This window comes from Hypanus sabinus, chromosome 12 (assembly GCF_030144855.1).
Source record: "Hypanus sabinus isolate sHypSab1 chromosome 12, sHypSab1.hap1, whole genome shotgun sequence".
Classification (NCBI taxonomy): domain Eukaryota; kingdom Metazoa; phylum Chordata; class Chondrichthyes; order Myliobatiformes; family Dasyatidae; genus Hypanus; species Hypanus sabinus.
The window spans coordinates 43,846,134-43,871,180 of NC_082717.1; the positions used below are offsets into that span (position 1 = coordinate 43,846,134).

Consider the following 25,047-nt stretch of genomic DNA (forward strand, 5'->3'; position numbering starts at 1 on the left):
TAAGGCATAACCTGGAAGATTCATGGAGATGTTTGCTCATGTTCATGCATTAAGAGTTGTTCGTGACCCCAGTAGAGAGTGATACTTTAAAAGCAGTTCACTAGTAGACTCTGTCATAGGCAATTTGTCAATACACTAACTGGCTGTTTGCAGTGCAAACCAAAGAAGTATTGAGCATTAGTATGTTAAAGGAATCAAAGCAACACAGCATCATATTCACAATATAATTAAGGCATAAAATATACAGTACTCTTTGTTCTAGGTATGCACCATAGTAAAAATAATCAAACACAGATTAAAGCACAGTTAAGGTATGGTAACTGCCAAGACATTTCCAAATCATAGTGATTATTTCCAAAGATATCAGTTCCTGAAGACCTGTTTTCTTCTCCCCCATCAATGTCAATAAACCTACTCATTTTATCCCCAAGAAGATGAATGTGCAATTCCTTCAGATATTAATTGCATTCTCACAGAATACAGGAAAAATGTGTTTAGTTGAATCAAAACAAATATATTGGTGCATTCAATATTAAATGCAATGAGATGTGTATTTCTAACTTATTACTGCATATTTTTGTTCTACTTTGGTTTTATTAGAAAACTAAAATTAGAGGGCAAAATAGAGGAGTTTGGATTTTGACAGTTCTAAATTCCATTGATTAAAAAAAATAATATTGCATTTTTAACCTGAATAAACACTTTTTATATCCATTTCCTTTTCATTGAAAGCATTGTTTCTCAGATGTTTTTCCCCTCAGAATGTCAATGTCAATTTAATGCATTTCACTATGCTAAATAAATCAGAACCGAAATCCTTGCTAAAAGTGAAAATTTGATTTGCTAAAAGGAGCTTAGGGCAACTATTAATCAATACATCCAGAGTGTCAGTGCTGAAGCTCTGATGGACAGTGATGCATTTGGATATTGGTTGAAGCAGATGGAGGCTTGCTAGAGAGGCTTGTGTCTGCTGGGGTGTTCCTAGTAAAGTCACATTCAATTCCACAGAGAGCTTGTCATCACCTGAGCTGAAACAAACCTTTCTAAATCAGCTGCTCATCAATTTAAGCAGCCCAATCTCTTTAGCAAGTGTTCTAAATATTGCGACTCTGTTTATTATACTGCATTCTCACTTGTTCCACTTACTGAAAGTGCACCTTTTCTCACTGCCTGCTTTCTCACTACCTCAGCAGTTTGGAATTTTCAGTGCCAGAATGGAGTGCAACTTGATCTCACCTATTTAATTTTGAATGAAAATGAATATTGTTGATTAAAAATAAGCAAATAATGCAGAAGTAACATGACTAATGAGAAGATATCAATGACAGAAGGCTGGACATTTCCACAAAAACAGATTCAATCTAGTGGTATTGCCTCCACACAGAGAGGGGGAAAAAAAAATCCCATTTTTGCACTGGCACAGAAAGAAACCATAGACTATCATAGACCTTTCCACAGACTATCAGAATTGTTATGTGCACAGTAATAATTGCTTATGCCCATTTGCTTCCCAAACACACTATTGTTATTCCATGTTACACAGCTGCTTTTGCCTGCAGATTTGTTCATTGATTAATTTCTTTTAATTCCCCTCCCCCTCCCGCTATTCCAGCGACTTAAAAAAAATCTTCCCTGCAAATTGATCTGGTTATCCAGTTGAAAATAAAACTAAATTGTTACATTTCACAACAGCTGTCATCAGATATATTTTCCCAGTAGCTTCTTTGTTCTTCAAAACCATGAAACCTGTACAGGAGACTGTGAAATCAGGCATGCAAATAGTGCCACTAATAACTGTATAATGTGGAAGCAAATAAACACTAGTTTAAAAATAACATTCACTAAACTGGTAGCAGCATGTTGTTTACTATTATTACACTTATCATCAACTCAGATCTATTCCTTTGAGACTTAGATCTCATCATTTTAAAATATAAAAGGTAGGTAATTAAAATGATGAGATAACGTATTACCACAGTGTTATACAGGGTATCGATATGCTTCGTCATCATTTGGTGATAGCACGTGTGGTAGCAGGTAACATGTTCATTCTCTGAAGAAGGGAGTTCCCATTCTCATATGTGCTTTTGGGAAGATTGCAAGTCTAATGCTGAAAATGTATTTGTCAGGACAGTGGGGGTTGAAACCACCTCATGTTGTCTTCATGTGCTTTTCAGGAGGGCAGAGGGACTAGGGTTAATTCATACATGTGAATTTAAGTGCATGACCTGGTTACCTAAATAGCATAAGTGTTAATACCCATGTATCTTCAAAGCACTGCTTTTCATAGCTAAGGTGGATCTGCACCTGCTTAACCTTCACGGGGGGGAAAAAGGATTAATTACCAGCATAGAACAATGTTGAAATGAGTCAGCACATTTCTGGAAAGGCTCAGATTGACCTGGCTAGAGAGAGCTTGGTAAATGAGGATATCAGGATGTTAATAGCAGGCTTGGCTTTACTATTAGTGAGAGTCAGCAGTTTTAAACCAGTCTGCTATAATTCCCCTGTAAGAACAAGATCATTTGCAAAGTTAGAATAGTCCACACCATTTTCTTACTGCTTAAGCAATGACAACATGAATGTTAATTGAAGTTGGACTTGTCATATTCTTCAGCATTTCTAGCCACCAGATCTTGGTTGCCTTACCAAAATATTCTTAGTTTCACAAACATAAGGATTTATTTTAGTTTGAGTAATACAGGTTAGAATATTTTGAAATAAAATGCTATGAACTATCTTAATTATGTTTGATAATTTGTCCTTGGAATATTAGATTTTTGCAATTGTATTCACGATGAAATACTTTGCTCCTAATAAATGCTCATGTAGGATACATATTCAGAACTAGTAATGCTCAGACTTGTTGCCAGAAATGGTTCATTTAGAGTCAATGTTCAGTGTTGGTTGTTTCACTGAGTAAGAGATGTGTGAAAGTAAGTTCCTCAGTCTGCCTTGAGCACAAGTCAAGACTGACACTTCAATCTGGTACTGAGAAAGAACTATATTGTTGCGCGTGCCATCTTTCAGATAACCAGTGTACCTGTTTTGCTGAGTGTAAATAAGCCTTTGACGTTTTTCAGTGAAGATCGGCAGTTTTCTCACTGAGGCCAACGCACTTTTCTCTTCCATCACCACTAACACATTATGCATTGTTATATATGGCATTCTTGCTCTTCCAAAGGTAATTAACAGATAACCTTGGGAAGAATGCTCCATTTATATAGGAGTCCCTTTTTATGAACTGTTCTCACACCTCAGGTGGTCTTTCCACTGTAACACTGTTCCAGAATCCCAGATGTATACTGCTAGTTGCATCACATTACCAGTCTCTATAAATCTGACTCAATACTGTTGCTCCTGTCTAAGGGAAACATACTCTTGTACAAGGAGAGTTGACGGAATGAATAGAAATAAGTGAATACTAGATGCTTCTGTTTGCTTGCTTACACAAATTGTGGATGCACCAAAATGCTTTGCCCTAATGAAAAACTTTTGTCTTTTGAACTGTATCTGCCCTTTGTCCTGCAGTGTATAAGAAATATATATATTTGCATAACTTCTCTAAAGAACTATGGGATAACAGCCAGGAATTCTGTTACAGTGAAGTTAGAAATATGATAAATATTGGCCAAGAGAGTAGGAAGAGATTTCCTGCATGGTTAACAAACATTGCCATGGAGTCATTTACATCCAGTTGATGTAATGCATATGGGCTCCTTTTAAAGTGTTAACAGAAGTCCCCACCTCAGACAGTGCATATATTGCACTCCTTTGAAGATTCAGTGTATATTCTATGCTCTAAAGGTCATACATACAAGGTGTATGACTAATATAATAAGGAGGAACCTAGAAAAGTTTACTAGTTTCTGTAGAATACATTCATTGAATACTTTTTCCTGTCCCTCCCAAAAATAAATGCATGTTATTTTTATAGCCATCTAATAGACATGGCACTTAATGAGATAAGAATCTTGGCGTACACTATATTTGATAAAGGTTTTGTTTGTGTTGAATAATGGAAGGGCAATGTATTTACCCCTGCAAAGAAGCTAACATTGCAACATTAAAATCTGAACTGCTTAATCTACCAGTTTATTTTAATTGAACTGTCTTGAGCATTGCAGAAAGAATTATTTTCTATTTAGACAGTAGTTTAAAAAAAGTTATATCAAGACATGCAATTAATATTATCTTCAATAGAAAATAACAATATGGACTTCAGCAGATGCAGCTAATGATATACTGCCTTTTTCACACGTTCAGTGTTGCTTTCAGACAAGAGTCTCTTATTTATAAAAACACAGCTCTGAAATTAGAGCAGCCTAGCTACTGATGATGGCCTTTATAAACGGTAACAAACACAGCTGGCTTTACTGTATATTGCCAAGTTAGTTAGAATCTGGTGGGTGAAAAAAAAAAATTTTCATTAGAGGAGCATTTTGTCTGCATAGCAGCAAGAAAAGCTTTCCTGAGGCTGCTTAGTCAGGGATATCAGCCTGTTGGCAGGGAGTGATTGCCAGACGAAAAACAAGGTATTATTGCACATTTTTCCCTCTTATTAGTTTGATTACATTTGCAAATCAAATCAATCCATCAGTCGTGATCAGCTGTGTTCAGAATTCAAGGAATGGTAATCTTCTTCTAATAAGATGCAAATGTGTCACATCGGTAAGTAACCAATAAATCATTGGTGTGTCATTGGCAATCATTAAATATCAGAATGAACAGTCAATTTTTAGTATTTTCAATTTGCGATATGCCTCTGGAATATAAAGATAGATGGACGTAATTACACAAACCAAACACTATTTCAGTTCATTCCAGACAGCAAATTTACTGTAAGGAATAACTTGGCTGTCATCACAGTACATTATTCCTCACAGTTCATGCAAAGTTCACAGACAAGCATGAAATGGCCATTTCTTTCCCCAATAACTGTTCAAATGGGCCATCCTTTCCATCAGAGAGCAAGCAGGCAGGGCTGGCAGGCCTTGGAAATGGAATTGGATACAAGCTGTCTGAGTCCACTAAAGGATTATAACCTCTGCACATCAGCAGATGGGAGCAATGCATCAGGCTAAGCAGGGACTCCAGGATGAGGGCAATGAAGAGCTGGCATTTCTGTCAAGAGCCTGTAGACTTTGTAAAATGAAGCAATTATCATTCTCTTTTACCCTTTTAAGTAAATAAATAATTATTAATATTTAATATAATTTCTGGATTAGACACCATACTATTACCTTTTTTAAAAAAATAAATAATTTTTAAACTAGAGTCTCATTATAACAGTGTTTGGTGCCACTGATAAACCATAGCAGTCTTTTACCTTGAATGGGGCAACACAGAGCTAAAAGTTGTGCCCACACAATTACAAACATATATTGCTGTTAACAATGAGATTAACCTAGAGTGAAGCTATTTCATACACATTTTTGGATGGCATAATGCCCATTGAAAAATTAATTTCATATTTCTGTGAGATTATCAATTTTTCCTAATATTTTTGTTCAAGCATAAATTCCCCACAAATGGAGTCAATTGTGCTGCTGTATGCAAGATTCATTTGTAGTGAAAATTCATTTCATTTGAGAAATAAGTTTTTAGTTGTTCACAGAACAACCAGCTTTGACTAACCCTATTCCCCTGTAGCCGTGATATTTAAAGGCTTTTCACCAGTAGCAAGGGAGGGTCTCTATGGCCCTATGCTCAAAGAACATGCCTCCGGCCGTGCAGCAACAACTTGTTTTTATCCCTCTCGCCCCCAAGAGCATTCTCCCAATCCCCTTCCCATCAGTGAAGCATCCCTTCATTCACAGGCACCGCTTCCCACAAGCTGAAAGAGTGTTGCTTACAAAGTAGAACGTTCATTTAAGCACCGACTGTAAACATTGTGCCTGTCATGTTGTATTGTAACAGCTGCAAAAAAAAATGCTAGCCATCAATTGGTGAGTCCATTCTGGAACTGGCAATGTATGTTTCAACTCAGTGATGCACAGGAAAAACCCCAGCAGTGTTATAGTGAACTATAATATTACTTCCATGCTTAAAAATGGCATGGGACAACCTCTGTATCAAAGTTTCATTTGAAGACAATATCCAGATATTAACTTGAGAAAAGGATTCCATTATGAATGGCCCTTTAGAAGGAGCATTTACTAAGTTATCCATTCAAGTACATCCTATGTTTCCAAGTTATGAACATTGTATAAATATTAGGTGTTTCACTGATCTGCATTCCTTCCCAGTATTTGGCTGATTTCTTTCTATGGGATGGAGGGATGGGTTAAATTTATGATCAAGATTTCCTGGGTATGGTAAAAATTATTCCAAAGCCATTTATGCGAGAACCATCAGAAAACTTGTCTGCACGAGGAATGATTTTAGTAGTTAGTATTCCCCACAGTCTCTGTACATCAGTTCCCATTGTTGGTGAATTTCTTGTCCACTTTCAGAGTACAACATTTTAATGTGCTAATACAGAAAAGTGGTTCACCCAGGAATAGTTGGTGCACTTTTAGCTAAAGGGGGATAAATTGGAACAATATATATTCAGTTGTCTTATTCCCTTGCAGTAGTGTTAGCTTTTGTGAAAGGGAACCCCATTTCTCAACACTTTTGTGGCTGTCATGCACTTGGTCCGTAAACTTTTAAAGATTGCTGTATTGGCTGAAGAGAGCTATAGACTTCAAGAACAAATCTGCTGGGGACTGCCGCGGCAAGAAGAAAGAGTAAAACACGATATATGACAGAACAGCTAACAGATATCTGGAGAGGGATGCCCTAATGCACAGCTGCTGCCTCCCTGAGCTCATCCTCATCTTTTGTCAATCCAAGGCATTGTGGCTGCATTTGTGCAGGGATTTATAGTTTATCTTTATCTATTGCTTCATCTGTAGGTAGCTATTATAGATGCCTGGACTGGTTATTGTTTGGGGGTGATAGATCTGTCTGTACTTCATCAAAGAAACTGGAGTAGCTAAAAGCCATTGGGTGAAGCTTATGATGAAATACGAGCCATCAGCCTCAGTAATGGCTGTAAAATTTCATAATTACATGTCCTTTATTACATTGCATAATGATCCTGAAGCAGTATGAAACAATTAATTAAGATTTTGAACCATGGCTTTTTTGAAATTAAAAGGTACTCAGTCTGTGAAATGGGGAAGTGGCTTTCCTTTAAAGCATGAAGGAGACGAGTGTTCAGGGAATGTGATGTATTGAGCCTAGATTTGTAAGATGCACTGAACTAAGGAAAATTCCTCTCAAGCAATCATAAATGAAGTATTTTATACAAAATGTAGTGTCATAGCATCCTAGATTAGACTTGTCACAACTGCCATTTTCCATAGCTATTTGCCTCATTCAGTGTTTTTGGTGTAGCTGATAAGAAATTGAGTGACTTGTAAAGTGCAGACATTTAAAAAAAACACTATTCTTGTTTAGCATTTCTTTCCAAAGGCTTTATCAGTTTCAAAAACATAATGCTGAAAAAAATCCATCAAAATATTTGATTTTCCTTGCTTTCATGCTGAATAAATAAACTCACTGATTAATAGTATAGAACTTCAGTGCAAAAGAAGTTTATTTTGTTAATGTTATTTAATATTCTATGGCAGTACTGTTGGCAGACTTTTATTACTGTTTTAGTACACCAGTGCAAAACATTTCAATACACGTTTAAGGATTTGATGAATAAAACATCATCACGCTGCAAAGAGTAGTATTTGAGGAACGGTATTTAAAGTAATAATTGTCAAGATAAGAGGTAATTGAAAGTGAACAAATAAAGATTGTCACTTGGTTGGCATGTAGCCTGGATTTACTATGGTAGAGGATTGAATTTTTTTAAATATGTTTTTGTTCATTGTCCTTTTACTAACATTGTCCAATAATTCCCAGAACTGGCAATGGAAAAGAAATGATCAAGTTCGGTAAATTTAGATTAGGATCCTGAATAAATGATCAACATTGTATTGATCTCTGTATGACTGGACAAAATTTTATTTGGATATCAATTTGATCAAAATAGTCATGAGGGGATTGAAAAATTATGACACAAAATTGTCGTGAAAAATAAAAACACATTATAACACTTCGTGCTTGCTCTACTTCCAACATTTAGTACCGTTAACTATAGTGGAACCTGATTTCTGGAATGAGTACAGCATGATGTGCGAAGGTCAAATGTCTGTTCCATAACATGGATTATAGCACAGTCATCCAGTAGAGCCAAGCACCACAGCTAGTGGCCACTCAGCCAGTTCTGTCTCTTTGAAAAAGCTTTGTAGCTGATTCCAGGTTTCTGCATTATTTCTTTCCCAAGTATATATCCAAAATATAACATAGCTTGAAATAGTTAATTGGTAGGTTAATTGGTCACTGTAAATTGTCCCGCGGTTAGGCTCAGATCAAATTGGGGTTTTGCTGGGCAGCATGGCTCGAAGACCCGAAAGGGCCTATTCCACGCTGTATATCAATAAACAAACAAACAAATAAATAAATAACATTATACTAATATGCCCTTTTTGTCATTCCAGGGATTTAAGTGACAGCATCCAAGTGTCAGATTATTAATAAAGCATCACATTTAGATAAGGCAGATACACATTCTATTCACCCTTTAAAAGTAAATAAAATGACAATATAATGTTTGCATTTGATAATGCTGTAATACAGAAATTGCACTTAGTATAACAAATTTTAAAATCATATTTAATATATGCACCTGATTTTAAAATATACTTGCGAAAGAGGCTGAAGCAAATGAAGGATATATTTTCTCAGTTTCAAATAATAAAGCCTATAATTATATGATCACACCATCAAAATTGATGGGACATAATCCTGTTTATGATCAAGTGGTCTTAACTAATACTTACTTTAAGTGAATGCTCAGCAGTGGATTGCTATAAAAGCATTGTACATAGTAAGCTCACAGAAATGATGAGGAAGGATTCACCATCTCCTAAATAGCTTGCACCAGGGGCAGAAGGAAAAGATCACATAGTTTTGAGGTAACGAGGTAGAACATCTCACTAGTGCAGAGTTATCTGATTCCATTAAAGTCATTACTGGCAGAGTGCACAGGTGCCTCCCCTCCCCCTACCCCCAGCTACTGCTCGCATATTGCTGTGTGGATGCTGTGTGGATAATGGTGCCATTCTTACAAAAATCCGGGTGTTGTGCCTCTGATCACTTGTCATTCCTTAATGGAAACAAAATAGTCCTCCCAGTAAGAAGCCCAATGTCATTTTGCTACCCCATGCTGTCCTAGCGATAGTCAAATGACAGAGTGATTCTCAGTAGGAGTAATTAAAATGTAAATATTGATATTTTATTATTTGAAATTACTTTCCAGTACAGCATTTAATGTTGCTCCATCTGTGCAGCTCTGTTTAGTGGTCACTTAAGTGCAGCTCTGGGACATGAAGCAGCAGTTCAATCCTGTCATGTCAAAATGCTTGTTCCTGCTTAATTTTGATATCTAATTAAGTGGAAAAGTACAGTCCGTACTGTAATCCAGGCATCTTAAACAGCTGCTTGGGTATATTTAGAATTAATCTTGGCTATGAATTGTCTTAATGTATGCAATTAAGAGTCTGCGCATTCCTAATTAGGTGTATTAGAATCATGCAGCTTACCATCCTGGTATAGACTTTGGGATGTCTGCCTCAAGAGTAAATGATAATGCTACTAAATGGATTGTGATAAACATGGCAGCGTTAATGTATTTTTTCATCCTGCACTGCTGCTGCATAGAGTTTCATCCCTTGTTTCAGTGAGATGAAAGCAGCCTCTGATAAAGGCTAAAACCACTTCAGTCTGTTCAATGGCACCAGTCTACATTTCAGTATGTCTCTGTTACACAAGCTCAAGGGGATTAGGTGTTATAATTCTCTAATTTTCACCATATTTACTGTCTTCCCCCAAACAGAATTATTCAATATTTATTGAATATTGAAACTCTGTTTGAAAATTGACAGAAAAATTAATGCTTTGTTAAATGTGCATGATGTACATATTTGCTCAATTTTTTAAATTCTTTAAGAGTTTAGACAGATGTTTTCATATCTGCGGGTATTTTTGATATAGGCAAATGCCTGGACATAATCTGACTCAGTAGAACATGTGATGTGACTGAGTTATAGTTTTGCTTTTTATCAAGCATTTGAAGACTTCTTTTCTGTTCTTCTTCTCTGCCCCAATATTATTGTACATTGGCATATTTTGGACAAATAGATTGTTTTTCATATGTATTTTGATGAAGCAAGACCAAATAATTTAACAATATTACTGTAGTAATAATATACTACATAGTGCAGCAGGGTAAGTCTTAGCTAAACAATCAGAAAAAAATCATTCTCTTTTTGAAGTTTATACTTTTAAATCACCTGATGCAGCAAAATATACAGATTGAACATTTCCACTGCCCCACTTGGATAAAGTGTTGGGAAAGAGGCAATGGTAGAAATTTTGGATCTTTATACAATGTCTCAATATATCTGAAATTACACATCCTGCATTTTGACCTCCATTGAGTCCATGAATATAGAATTGTATAAAATTGCGAAACTGCTTTGAAACAAAAGACAAAAATTGTAGAAAGCATTGTCAGTCATTAATTTCTTGACTACATCGTGATAACATTTGAAGAAATTTCTGTTTAGAATGGGAACCAACATTGCTATATCGAAGTCCATCAAAATTGATGAACTGAGACTCACAATAGAAATGTCACCTCTCCCTTGGGGGAAGTACTGGATCTCTTCTGAGACAAAGATATTGCAAAGGCAACTTCCAAGACATTAGCTGCTTCACTAATGAATTTTAGACTGACACAGGCTGCGTGAACATGTGTGCTAGGGAAGAGGTGGTACTGAATTTAATTTTCATAGTGAATATGTCATATGCAAAAGTGCGTTGGTCTGTTTAACCTCATTTTCATCATAAAGACAGTTTCTAAATTTTACTTTTAAAAAGATTTTCCTCCATTTGTACCGGCATTTCTTGGCTTATTTTTTTTAATAACTTCAAATTCTTAAAATCATTTACTAGTTTTGACCAAGAAGGCATACTGCCTCTGCTTAGATTTCCCATACAGTTGCATAATTGGCCACCAGAAGGTGTACAAGAGCAATATTAGTCCATTGCTGTTTGATTTGGTGGCTCAGGTAGTGTACTGATGTCGTGCATTCAATCCCATGTCCTCCACAGTGTGATAATTTTACACATTAGATCACTATATTCCAGAGAAAATAAACCTCTCTAAGTTTAGCTTTTGGGGAAAATATTACAATTTGATTAAACCATGTTAATGAAAGCAAAAAAAAAATGGAAGTCAGTTCACAACAAATATGTTTTAGTGGGGTGTGAAAATGGAGATTCAAAATAAGGTACAAGAATGCCAGCATAATCTCAGTCATAATTCTTCTCTCCTCCCTGATCGCAGTAAAATAAAAATTAAGAGTACATTCTTTATAAAAAGAGCATTGTTCAAGCGTGTTTTTTTGGCTCCAGATTCCAGCATCTGCAATTTCTTGTTTCTCCAAAGGTCATGTGTTTTACATCTTTCCTGGAAATTATTCACTAAGCACCACTATCATGAACTGTGTTTCCTATGTGTTCCAGCAAACATGGAACAAAAAAAAGAAACTGGCCGGCTAATAAATAGATCAGAATAATTAGTGTTTCAAATGTGAAGATGAAGTTCATCCATTTTACCTCAAAGCTAAATTATGGCAATGGCTTACCTCTAAGAACAAATATTTGCTTTTATTCTCAACGTATATATGTCTTTTTCAGAGTCATTGAATGATATTTCTTTGCCCTTCACACACACACAAGATGCTTAGATTCATTCAGTTGACTGAAGTGAATCGCTTCACCTATCCAAAAGTGCTAGACAAGCGCCACTGGCATTAGCATCACAGCTAAGGCCTGCAGCAGAACTAGGGAGACTTTGGAGTTTCTACACACGTAAATGTCAATACAGTGCCTTCTCCATCATCAGCACTAAATTCACTTTGATGCCTCTTTTCTTCTTTTTATTGATCCCTTCATGAGAACGTAGATTTGTATCTGTTAATTAATGCATCCTGAAACAGCGTTTGTATTAATCAGTCAGATAAGAAAAATTGGATGCCTGCGCCCACATGACAACCGTAAAAGTGCTGCCCTGATAAAATCATTGATAGGCCTCAATAAAAAAGTTCCTCCCTCCACTCAATAAACTAATCATCCTGCTTTTAATTATTAGACAGAAGATGTGTGTAGATTGGGAATGTGTAAATCTAATTATTTACCAACAGCAGTGACTGGGATTGGAAAAAAAAGCCTCATCACTGGAAGGTGCTGCAGGCCACACACACACACAATCTGGTAATTCTATGGGGATAAACAAAAGAACAATTCTTTTACTCCTTTTCCCTTTCCCAATAAATCAGATGTGAAATAACATTCTTGTTAATGGGCTATAGTGTTGTTATAAAATACTTTTGAGGTATATTTCTGCAAATTTGAAAAAGAGTGTGTGTGGCGGGTGGGAATGGGAAAGATGTGTCATCTGAGCATCCTAACAGACAGCTTATGGCAGTGTCCTCTGTGGTGAAGAACAGCAAATGGGTGTGGGATCACAATGTATGAATAACCATTGAGTCAAATATCATGCACTTTTGTCATTTCCATACTTGAAGTATTCAGTTCATATAAAGTACTGTATTCATGAACTGTTGTAGCACCAGTTAACACAAGTCTGCAGTTAATGCAAGGCTGGTGTATCAGTTGGACATTGAAGGAGTAGAGGCTGTTATGTTTCCAGTGTAGAACAGAGTCTGCTAACTGATATGTATGCACTCATAGCTTGATCCTTTCTGACAAGAGTGAATGCGTCAGTTCTCCACTTCTACATTAGTGTTGATGACACATGATATAATGCTGCAAATATTACGCACTCTCACCAATAATGAGCTTGATCATGAAGTCCATGCCCATGTCTATCTCGACAAGTCCCTGTCCTGCAGGTGGCAGATTATAATAATGGCAACCCTCTTGGAAGATGTATCGAGGCACAATTCCTTAGTAAAGGTGTCTCCCTAAGCCCTAAATGGGCTGATACAGCATATTTTTCTCTTATTTCTTCTTCCTCTCTCTTTTGTTCTGTATGCCTTCAACTCGTGTTCCAAGTTACCCTCTAGTCCTAGGGGATGGCTGAGTATCCGTGTCTGGGAACAATTGTATTCTGTAGAAGCCTTGAAGTTCCCTAGTACCTGATAGACCACTCACTGTAGAGATTTGAAGCATGGAAAAAAACTATAGAAAGCATTAAACGCTTGAAGAATCTTAGCAACAGTTAGAAGAAATTGACCACTCATTACTTAATGATCCATTTAAAAATCATTGCCATAGGTTACATCTTGCTGATGAACGTGTTTAACCATGCAAATTTAAGAACAGCTTCAGTTTGAACGTTGAACTCCAATGTATTGTCCTTTGCATTAAATTAATATTATACTGATTTATATCAAGATCTACCTTTACTCATATTTCCATCAGGTATTCACTGTGCATGCACTAATGCCCTCATGAATGTAATACCAGGTGTCATTTGCCCCACAAATCTGTTCTGTCAACTCTTTTGCATGTTTAAATGCAGTCATAATAGTCAAATAAGGAATGCTAATACTGCAACAAAAGGAATTGTGCAGATGTTGGAAGTCCTGAGCAACACAAAATGCTGGAGAAACTCGGCAGGTCAGACAGCATTTATTGAGGAGAGTGAACAGTTGACCCTTCATCAGGACTGGATAAAAAGGGGGAAGAAGCTGGGGGGGAGGGAAAGGACCATGATATAACAGGTGATAGATAAGTTCTTCTGAGGTGGGAGATAGGTGGCTGGGGAACTTGTGATGAAAGGGAATGATGTGTAGGGAAATGGGAGCGGACGGAGAAGGGGGAATGGTTACCAAAAGTTAGAGAAATAGATGTTCATGCCGTTAATCTATCCGTTCTCTCCAATACTGAGACGATGAGGCCAGGTACAGGTCGGAGGAACAAAACTACATATTCCGTTTTGGTATTCTCCAAAAGATGAACATTATGAATATCAATTTGTCTAACTTCCAGTACTCACTTTCCTCTGCCCTCCCCACCTTAATGATCTTCCCATCATTTCCCTCGGTTTCCCCATCTCCTTTCCCTTATTTCAAGGTGTACAGTCTTCTACAGATTCCTCTGTCTTCAGCCCTTTTTTTCTTCTTCCTATTGCCACATTAGTTTTTCACATCATTACCTTCCATCCCCCCTCCCCACCTACCAAACTTCCCTCTCACCTGATTTCACCTGTTACATGATAGCTCGTGCTTCTCTCCCAAACCCCTCCTTCGTTGTATTGAGTGTCAGCTCAAAAAGTCAAGGGTTACTTTCCAGAAATAACAGTATATTTTAAAAAGGTATACAAGCCCATTCTATATTGTTATGACTGAGGATGATTTAACTTCTGAATGCTGCTGCTATTATTTATTATGAAGATAAAATACCACAGATCTGAGAAATCTGAAACACAATACAGTAGTACATCTTGGAAATATTCAGCCATATGGTCACATGTGTAGTGGGAAAGGCAGATTTAATATTTCAGATAAATGATACTTCCTCAGCACTCAGAATAAAGGTTCTCAATAGCAGTCAAGTGGAGAACAGTGCAAAAGGGAATGTTTGGATACGGAGAAGGACTTCAAAGGTTCTCCATCTACAGGAGCAGTTTCTTCTATATTTTTCAGTTTAGTATACTTGATCTGTTGCCATTCAATGTAGTGTGCCTTACTTACACTGCAGGACCAAATTGACTGGCCGCCTGGCTGCACATCTCCATGCATTCCCCAAACATGACCCTGAGTTTTGATTCACCCTTTACTTCTCTGCCTCACTCCCACTCTGACTACTCTGTCCCTTGCCTCCTGCACAGTTTCAGCAAAACTCAGTGTAAGAGAAAGGAACAGGAGCTCATCTTGCTACAGGATATGTTGTAGCTTTCCTAACACAACACTGAATTCAACAATGTTAGTCAATGAACATTTCCAGTATTTTGTTTCAGACTTCTAGCATTTCTTAGCTAATTATATTCAGCTGGTCTGGATATATACACTCTTTGTGCTTTTGTTACCATGCACAATGATCCTTTTTATTATTTTCTTCCTTCCACCCTTTCATTGACCTTTGCTCTTGCACTCCCTTCCACTTGCCTTTTACTCTGCATCTCTGGATGTCCGTAGCTACAATGAAAAGCCATGCACTCAAAATGTTAACTCCATTTTTCTCTTTACAAATGCTGTCTAACTTGCTAACTGTGATTTGTTACATGCCCTTCCTTTACCTACTGCCCACTTCCTTGAATTGTGTGACCGCGCGCGCACACACACACTTGTTTGTTTAATCCTCTTTTGATGATTTTATTAAGTGCCTTCGGTCGGCTCTGCCAACTGGCATTCCATTGCATGTCACTGGCAGGCCAGAAAAACCACCTCAAAAGCTGTAAACTATTCTCGTTCTGTTAACAAGATTGTAGATCTTAACAGTGAGGAGATAATAAATTAGTACTATAGTTGGTATAAACAATAGGCTGAAAGACATATAATGAGCTGTTTGCCATTAGCGGTCTAGTTAGACGGGGATGAAGCACCTGATTCATGTAGCGAAGCCTTCACTGTGACAGCCCTGCCTGAACAGATGTTTTCAAAATTTGCCCTCCCTTGATAAACTGGTGACGGATTTGCTTTTCTGTTACCACAGCTGTGGATACCTCAGCCTCACCAATAGTAAAAGCAGCGTCACTTTGCATACTTAATACTGTGCAACAGAATTTTTTTTCAATAAAAAATAAATATGAATTACTATTTCATTTACATGTAACTACTGAATTTTGGATAGAGGATACAAATCCTGCAAAACAGCTATGACTTGATCTCAGCTAAGTATTACTCATCTAAATTTTGGATAAGTTTTGTTGTGCTTGGATAGGGCAAGATTAACTGTGATGTTACCTCATTCATTTATACCATTTCCCTTTTCTGATCATGAACCTTTTTTTGCACACTACAATAGCATGAATAGGAAGAAGTTCTGCCAAATGCAATGCCTCGACTTCATTGTTGTGGGCGGGCGAGTACAGCACTGACCTTGGCCTTGTCTCTGTCCTTATCACTGTTTTTGTGTTAACAATTAATCAGGGCTATAGTGTAATCAGAATCAGTTTTGTTATCACTGTCTAATTTATATGATGTGAAATTAGGTGTTTTGTTGCAGTAGTATAGTGTAAAGACATAAAATTACTGTAAATCTCTAAATATATAGTGCAAAATATAAAAGAATAATGAGATAGTATCCTTGGCTTCATAAACTGTTCAGAAATTTGATGATGGAAGAGAAGAAGCAGTTGCTAAGTCATTGAGTGTTGGTCTTCAGGTTCTTGTACCTTATCCCTGGTGGTGGTAATGTACTTGATGGTGAGGTCCCTTATTGATTGATACTGCCTTCTTGAGGCACCTCATCTGGAAGATATCCTTGATGGTGGGGAGGTTTGTGCCCACGATGGAGCTGGCTGAGCCTGTAACTCTCACCAGCCTCTTTAGATTCTGTGTTTTGGAGGCTTTGTACCAGGTTGAGATGCAACCAGTCAGAATGATCTCCATTGTACATCTGTAGGAATTTGAAAGTGTTTTCAGTGATGTTTCAAATCTCTTTGCACTCCTAATGAAGCAGAGCCACTGTGAGACCCATAAACATAAAACTTCTTACCCTTTCTCCCTCTGAACACTCAGTGAGCACCAGCGTGTGATCTCCTGACTTCCTCTTCCTGAAGTTTACGTCAATTTCTTAGTCTTCCTGACACTGACTGTGAGGCTGTTATTGTAACACCACTCAACCAGCCAATCTGTCTCACTCCTGTACATTTCGTTGTTGCCATCTGAGATTTTCTAACAACTGTCGTGTCCACAGCAAATTTATAAATGGCATTTGAGCTGTGCTTCGCCACACAGTCATAAGTGTAGTGAATAGAGCAGTGGGCTAAGCACACATCTTTGAGTTATGTTTGTGTTGATTTTCAGCAAAGAGTATGTATATATGTCTATGGTTTCATATTAGTAATGTGGTATTAAAGTAGAATCACACTATAATATACTAAAGCTATCTTTGAGGTATATGTCTCACTGCAAAATAAAGGGTAGAGGGAGTAGCCCTTTCTTTCTAGCCAAGCTATGACTTAACCCATTTAAATTAAAAAAACATTCAATTTCCCTCTCCAAGCAGGCCCTTTTTTTTTGATTACCCATTGGTGCTGCTTCACGCACCCATGCTGAGTTGTCGATTTCACTAACTTTGCCTCTGACTTCCACCCTGCCCTTAAATGCACTGGTCTATTTCTGACACCTTCCTCCCCCTTTCTTGATCTTTCTGTCTCCATCTCTGGAGAAAAACTGTCTACTGACATCTTTTGTAAACCTACCAATTCCCATGGCCATCTTCACTTGTATCTCTTCCCAGCCTGTCTCCCATAAAAATGCTATTCCCTTTGCCCAATTCCTTTGTCTCTATTGCATCTGTTCCCAGGCTGAGGCTTTCTTTTCAGGGATGTCCTCCTCCTTCAAAGAAGATGGTTTCCCTTCCTCTACCATTGATGCTGCCCTCACCTGCATCTCTTCCATTTCCCACTCACCCCATCTTCCCGCCACCTTAACAGTGCTGGAGTTCCTCTTGTCCTAACCTACCACTCCATGAGCATCCGCATGCAACACATCATTCTCCATAACTCCATCCACCTCCAAAGGGAGTCTACCACCAAACACATCTTTACCTCAACCACTCCCTGCTTTCCACAAGGATTGCTCTCTCTCCGTGATTACCTTGTCCATTCATCCTTCCCCACTAATCTTCCTCCTGACACTCAACCCTGCAAGCAGCTGAAGTGCCACAGCTGCCCATCCATCTTCTCTTTCACCTCCATTCAGACCACCAAATAGTCTTTCCAGTGAATATGCTGGTGTGGTCTATTGCATCTGGTGCTCCTGATGCGGCCTCCTCTACATTGAGGAGACCAGTTGTAAATTGGGAACTGCTTTGTCGAGCACCCTGGCTCCATCCACCAAAAGTAGACTTTCCCAGTGGCCAACCATTTTAATTCCTATCCCCATTCCCATTCCATGTTGGTCCATGGCCTCCTCTCGTGCCATGCTGAGGCCACTCTCAGGGTGGAGGAATAACACTTCATATTCCATCTGGGTAGCCTCCAACCTGAAGGCAGGAATGTCAATTTCACCCTTTGGTAATCTTTTTCCCTGTCCCTTCCCTCTTCTTATATTCCCCACTCTGGGCCTCTTACCTCATCTCATCTGGTTATAACCTCCCCCGATGCCCCTCCTTCTTCTCCTTCTCCCATGGTCCAGTCTCCTTTCCTATCAGATTCCTTCCTCTTCAGCCCTCTTTACCTTTCCCACCTTCCTGCTTCACCTCTCGCCTTCTAGCTAGTCTTCCTTCATCTGCCCCATCTTCTTATTTTGGTGTCTTCCCCCAGGCTTTGCACTCCTGAAGAAGGTTCTCAGCCCACAAGGTTCACTATTTATTCATTTCCATAGAATCTGCTTGACCTGCTGAGTTTCTCAGTCGTTTTGTTTGTGTGTGTGTGTTGCTTTTGATTTCCAGCATCTGCAGAATTTCTTGTATTTTTGAATACTTCTGCCTTTTGCCCCTGTGGTGAACTACATATACCTGTCTGGATGCGCCCCCTGCTGATTGCTCCTGTGGCTCCTCCCACAGTCCCCTGTATAAAGGCGATTGAGGCCTGAGCCCAGCCTCTCAGTCTCCAGGATGTAGTATGGTGGTCACTCACTGCTTGTTCCTTCTTCCAGTCAATAAAGGCCGATATCTCGCCTTTACGTCTCAGAGTGAGTTATTGATGGTGCATCAGCCCCTTTCCTCAATTCACCATCAAATACTTACAGAACTGAGAAAGTTATTTCTCTAGTGATTATGCAGTGTCCATTGGCCTGATCCAGTGTTTTATTTGATAGATGAGAAAAGCGGTTTTAATCATGGATTGAAAGTAATCTGATTCCACCTTAGCTATGCTCATCCATAGTTTATGACAATGAAACACTGCAATGTCTCTCTTTTCTTTTCCAGGCTTCTCTACATTATCTCTGGCTGATCAGATGAGTCTCCTCCAGAGTGCCTGGATGGAGATTCTGATCTTGGGGATTGTGTACAGGTCACTCTCTTTTGAGGATGAGCTAGTATATGCTGAAGACTACATCATGGATGAAGACCAGTCAAAGCTAGCTGGACTTCTTGATCTGAATAATGCCATACTACAGCTGGTAAAAAAATACAAGAGCATGAAGCTGGAGAAGGAAGAGTTTGTCACCCTCAAAGCTATTGCACTTGCTAATTCAGGTTGGCAGATTTGGCACTGTTTCAATATCATTATCTTCCCTGTCCCCCCTACCCCATCTCTATTAGCATGTTCTGAGTTGGTGACTCCCCGATCTAAGCAAAAATGTTTAAATATTTAACTGTATATTGTAATGGAAATTGAATTATTTTATCTCTCAAATTGATTACATCCTTTTACACCTCTTACAACATAAATTAGAGTATTCAGTATTGAACAAAATCAACTAACAATGTGCAAGAAATTGATACCTTCAAGAACAGTCTTGTATAATATGAATCATTGAAGATTATTAATTATGTTGCTGATTTTTCTGTGAGACAAACTATACCACTTCTCGCATATTTATGGATATGCTTTCAGAAGCAGAGACTGTTTTCAATGCGATGCCAACTGGATCTAAAATACATCTCTTTCCTCTCTGTAATGAATTGCGCACAATCTGCACCAGCATAGAAGAGGTTAACTTTTTCAGCATGCACATTATGCACATTTGAATTTAAAGTGTAGGAGCAACTGGGAATGAATCATGAATAAAATCGTTTGTGCTTTGTTGTTTTTTTCCCTTCTCCCTGATGCTTTATTGCAGTCTTTAGGCACTTAAGCATTTGCATAAAGTTCATGATAGATCACTCTTTAATAACATGCTGATCGTTAGCTACCTGAGTGTCAATAACAGCTCTGATGTTGTGTACTGTTGACAATCACGCCATGTCCCTCCGTTTCCCCCCTGCCTTCTTTTGTTTTGACCTAATCTTTGAACTTTATCTTGGTTGCTGGCCAGTAGTTTTCTCTTTAATTACAAGAAGGAAACTGTCAATAAAATCTGTTAAATGGAATCAAATGAGTAGCTGAATGGGAGGACAGCCATTTGTTCAAATTCTACAGCATTCAAGGTATTGACAGTTTGTTTTCTGAGGCCATATGTGCTGATCAATCTCAGGCTGGGCTCAGCCACGCTGAAAAATGAAAACCCAGATTGCTTTTGCTTATTTTCGGATGACAGCTCTTGATTTGGTGGGTCCGAGATGAACCTTCTGCCAAATTGTACCCCAGAGAACCAAAGCGTGACTGTTTTGAAAATTATTTTTTAATTGATTTTGTAATTAACAGTTCATCTCATATATTGATGCACAAATTCCCAGATTGATGGGAGGGAAATTGTTTCAACAAAAAGTTGCACTTTTTCTATTTATCTCAGCAACTGTTGTTGGCACTTCACTGCTCTGATAAGGAAAATGACATTTCCGAACTCAGCATTTTCAGACAAATAATCCACTTTTATATCCACTTAACTGGACATTCTCCTTGCTTTTGATTTAATTTTGTCTGGTTATGATGTATATTTGCACATTGTCTATCTTGCATGACATATTAATATACTACTTAGGTGTCATAAAATGGGCTGTAAGCTGCTTCACCACAGGATCATACTGTAGCTGTGTGATAATGGATGAGGCTTCTGTTCCTCTGGATTTTAGCACTTCAGGAACTGTAAAGTTGAAGTTATAAGACTTATCCCGGAGTGCTGCAAATGCATCATGATGTGCTGCGTCAATTTGAAAGAAAATACTGCAAGAAGATTAATCATAACAATCTTCGTGTTTTACAAACAACAGATTGCAGAAAATGCCAATTTGTTTACCAGCAGCCAAACTCTCAACGCCCAATCCTTTTGCAGTAGTCCACTGGCGATTCACCATGTATTAAGTGTATTCCTCAAGCTGAGCAAAGTATAGAAACATATAATAGCAAAGTACAGTTGCACCAAAATAAATTAGTAAATTGATTAGATATAACACAGAGCTTAATTATTCACTTCAAAGAACATAAGGAGTATTGCAAACAGAACTTGATATTCAGATAAAATCTAGCTTTCTGCAATTTTATCAAAAGCTGTAATTTTTTAAATGTTTGTTTTACCGCTATAATTGCGAGTTTAAATTTATTCCAATATCTGATGCTCAGATGACATTTTCATTGGCTATAAAAGATAGTGCTTCTCCTTTGTGCTCACTGTCTGTTTGGAGTGTTCCTGGGAGTCTAACCACATCTGATTCAAGCGGTGGACTATAAATTAAACTTAAATGTTAAAACATGTTCCTTAGTACTTGACTAATTTTATGAAATTAAAGCAGCTGTTCAAAGCTCAAAATCTGCAGAATATAGTGCAGACATTCAACAAATAGATAAATGAAAAACCACGAGGTGATCTTTCATTTAAAGTTTGAGGACAATTTGTTTAAATCAACAATAAATTGTGTTTTAGCTGAATGATCCATCTTTCAATCGGATGTGAAACAAGTCAACATGCAGATATGCATATTTTTCTTTAATTAAAGTGGCATTAAAGAGTTTTCCCGTTTGGTTTTATTGTCTTGCAGATTCAATGCACATAGAAGATGTTGAGGCTGTTCAGAAGCTGCAAGATGTCTTGCATGAGGCACTGCAGGACTATGAGGCTGGGCAGCACGGAGAAGACCCACGCCGTGCTGGTAAGCTACTGATGACGCTCCCTCTTCTCCGGCAGACCTCTACCAAAGCTGTGCAGCATTTCTACAACATCAAACTGGAAGGCAAAGTTCCCATGCATAAACTATTCTTGGAAATGCTGGAGGCCAAGGTCTGACTAGAGGAACCTCGGCCTTCCCATGAAAACATACAGAATGGGTTAGGCCACAGCAAAGGGAAGAAATGTAGGAATTGAAACAGACAAAAGTTAACTAGTGTTTAATTGAAAAAAAACTGCACTGATATTTAGCAGTATGACTGTGAAGCAGCTTTCAACTTCTCATTCTTCTAAGATTTTTTTCATGCAGATTTTGCTGTTGAAATTTTTAATGAGGTCTCTAAATGAAGAGAGAGAAGGAAGCCAGCCCTGCCAAAGGATGGGAATCCATAATATGGATGCCACTGAATTAATAAGAAGAAAAATATCCCCATCAACAAAGGATTCAGACTGACAACTGTTTTACCTAACAGTACAGCGCATTGACTGGATGCAGTATTAGGTTCCATATGAACAGTCTGTAATTAGGCATCGGAGCAGCGTTGCATTGGCTGCTTCTCATTGCATTTTTTCCACCTTAGATCAGTTACAGCCATTTAATTCCTTAATTGTTTTCAAGTCTTCCAGATATTTCTTAGGTTAGGAACTATGTCTATTTCAGGGAATAGTAAGCTTTACACAGTCATGCAATACTGAAAATACTGCATTTCTTTGCTGGCTGGAAAAACGATGGACAGTTATGAAGAACAAACAAAACTTTTTTTAAAACCTTTGTTGTTGATGTTGTTTATGGGTTTTTTGTACCAGCTTTACCACTACAGCCATTTTATTAATCTGTGAATTTATCTTAAGCAATAGTGAATGAGAAGGTGCATACTTTTTATGGATGCAATTTATGTTGAGTGCCAGTTCAGTCAAAATCCTCAACTTCTTTAACATGAGTAATGCATAACTTCAAGATCACTACTGAAATTAGGTTACACCTTTATTGATAGATTAGTCAATCTGACAATTGAATCCAGTGCAACAAGATTATACACTAGCTTATCCCAGCATATTTTCGAAATATGGTACTAATGTAAAATAATGTACTTTGCAGACATATTTATTAACCATTCAAAACATGACTGTTAAGGTGTAAATTTGATTTAGCGACTAATCAGATGTTTTTCCTCCCCTTTAAAGGCTACATTTGCTACATTTTAAAAACAAACAAAGACGCTAACCTGTACCAAGTACTCAAATGTCAGTATTAGTAGCTGCTCCCTGTTGTACCATGTGACATCCTCTTCTGTGTACACATATGTAATCAAAGATTGTGAGCCTAACCTGAGGTCATGTATTGGAAACAAAAAAAAATGTTGTAGTTCAGCTTGCAATGTTTCATGTTTGCTGTGTTCTTCTAATTTTAGTTGAATTCAAAGACTGTTGTCTTGTTCTTATTGTGGTGTTAGATTCTTGTGATTGTACGCATTAGACACAGGGTAGAATTAGAGACAGTAATGGATGTAAAATTCCTCAGGAGATAGTGTATTCTATTCCTTACTGGTGATAAGATTGCTCCTATTAATAATAAGAACAAATAGTTTAAGAATCAGAACAAATATCTCTTCTGACAATACACATTTAAATCATTAATTTAAAAAGGGATATTTTGTGTAACAGTTTATTGTAGAATAACAATGTATATCTTAGAAAAGAATTTGAATATTTCCAATCAATAGGTAAATGTCTAATTTTTAAATGCTGTAAATATAGCTATGTTCAAACATCTCAAGTAGTTGTTAAAACCAGCTTTGTGTCGTTACAAGTTTTTGGTGCATACAAGTTTCCCAAACTACTGCTACATTGTGTGCTTTGAACAAAAAAAAAAGAAAAAAGATAAAAAGGTTGACGGTATGCATCAACCTTGTGCTATAAATACTGTGTATCATTAGCCGTACGAGACTATATAGTAGATTGTGGTTTCTCAGTAGAGAATTGACTGTACTGTGATTCTAGACTTTATTCATCATTAGCAGCTCATTCAGGTGGTCAATAACTTGAGGTTTATAGCTGTAATAGGGAACTAAGAAGCTGGCACGACCCTTAAAAAAAAATCCAACTCCTGGGAGTAAGGTGCTGATTTTGAGTAATAGGAGCTTAGCTCTGTGGAGTGCAAGGGAAGGATTTAAATTTTTATTTTGTTCAGCTTATGGTTAGAACCAGCAGCAAAATCTCACTTACCAGTACTCAGAGCAGCAAACTGAGATATTTAAAATGGTTCTACGTTTTAAGCTGTATCTTTTTTTTCTCCTTTCTTTTCTTTACAATTATCTTTTTTTCTGTTTAATTATGGCAATATGATTGTGCGACTCCTTACTGTTGCACTTGCATTTCAATCAGAACAAATATTTATTCCACTATTTGCATTTTAAAAAAAGACAAGTTTCAAAATAATATGAAAAAATTATAAACAGCTATTTTTCTTATATAGAAGAGAATGTTGGGTGTTGGTGGTTGTATTTAAATTATTTATGCATCTGTGTTTACCTGCCTACAAACAATTTATGGCAGTCTTACATGCAAAGTTTAAAAGCAGAGAAAAAAGTTTTAAAAAAGCTACAAATACCAGGAGTTGAAGTTTAATCTGTAGTGAAAAACCATGTCTGTAGTCTAGACAAGCTTTGTGCTTCACATCTGTAAACAATCAACTGTATATTTTTGTGACGTGTATCATACTGTGTGCTCTGACAAATGTCCATTTGTGTAAATGTATTTATTTTATATTGTATATATTGTTAATGCAAAAGGAGACAATGATTCTGTAACTTTAATCAGTTCCAATGTGTACTCTAATTATGCCTTTCAGGATGATGGTAGAGCAATATTAAACAAGCTTCCACTTTTACATGCTTGATTTGGTAGAGTGTGTGTTTTTTGGAAGAAAAGATCTGAACAAAGCTGAGATAATTTTGTTGCTTGTTCTACTTTTATAGTCCCATTTCACAATTACATATTTTCTTCCATTATAGAAGCAAACTTCTGTCCATCTATGCCAGTCTTAGGGTAATCCCATTCTTCACTCAGGTCTATAGAATCTCTTCAGTGTCAA

At 37.4% G+C, this 25,047-nt stretch overlaps 1 protein-coding gene across 10 annotated transcripts in view; it reads left to right on the forward strand.

Annotated features, from left to right (window-relative positions):
- Window positions 1-24,843, forward strand: part of esrrga (estrogen-related receptor gamma a) — a 229,282-nt gene extending 204,439 nt beyond the window's left edge. For 9 of the 10 annotated variants that reach the window (XM_059985835.1, XM_059985841.1, XM_059985837.1 and 6 more), the window contains 2 exons: window positions 19,177-19,446; window positions 21,829-24,843. In XM_059985835.1, the coding sequence (XP_059841818.1) occupies window positions 19,177-19,446; window positions 21,829-22,073 (515 nt within the window). In that variant the 3' untranslated portion in view covers window positions 22,074-24,843. The remainder of the gene's footprint in view (window positions 1-19,176; window positions 19,447-21,828) is intronic. The other variant, XM_059985832.1, reaches the window with a different exon arrangement.
- The last annotated feature ends 204 nt before the right edge of the window (window positions 24,844-25,047 follow it).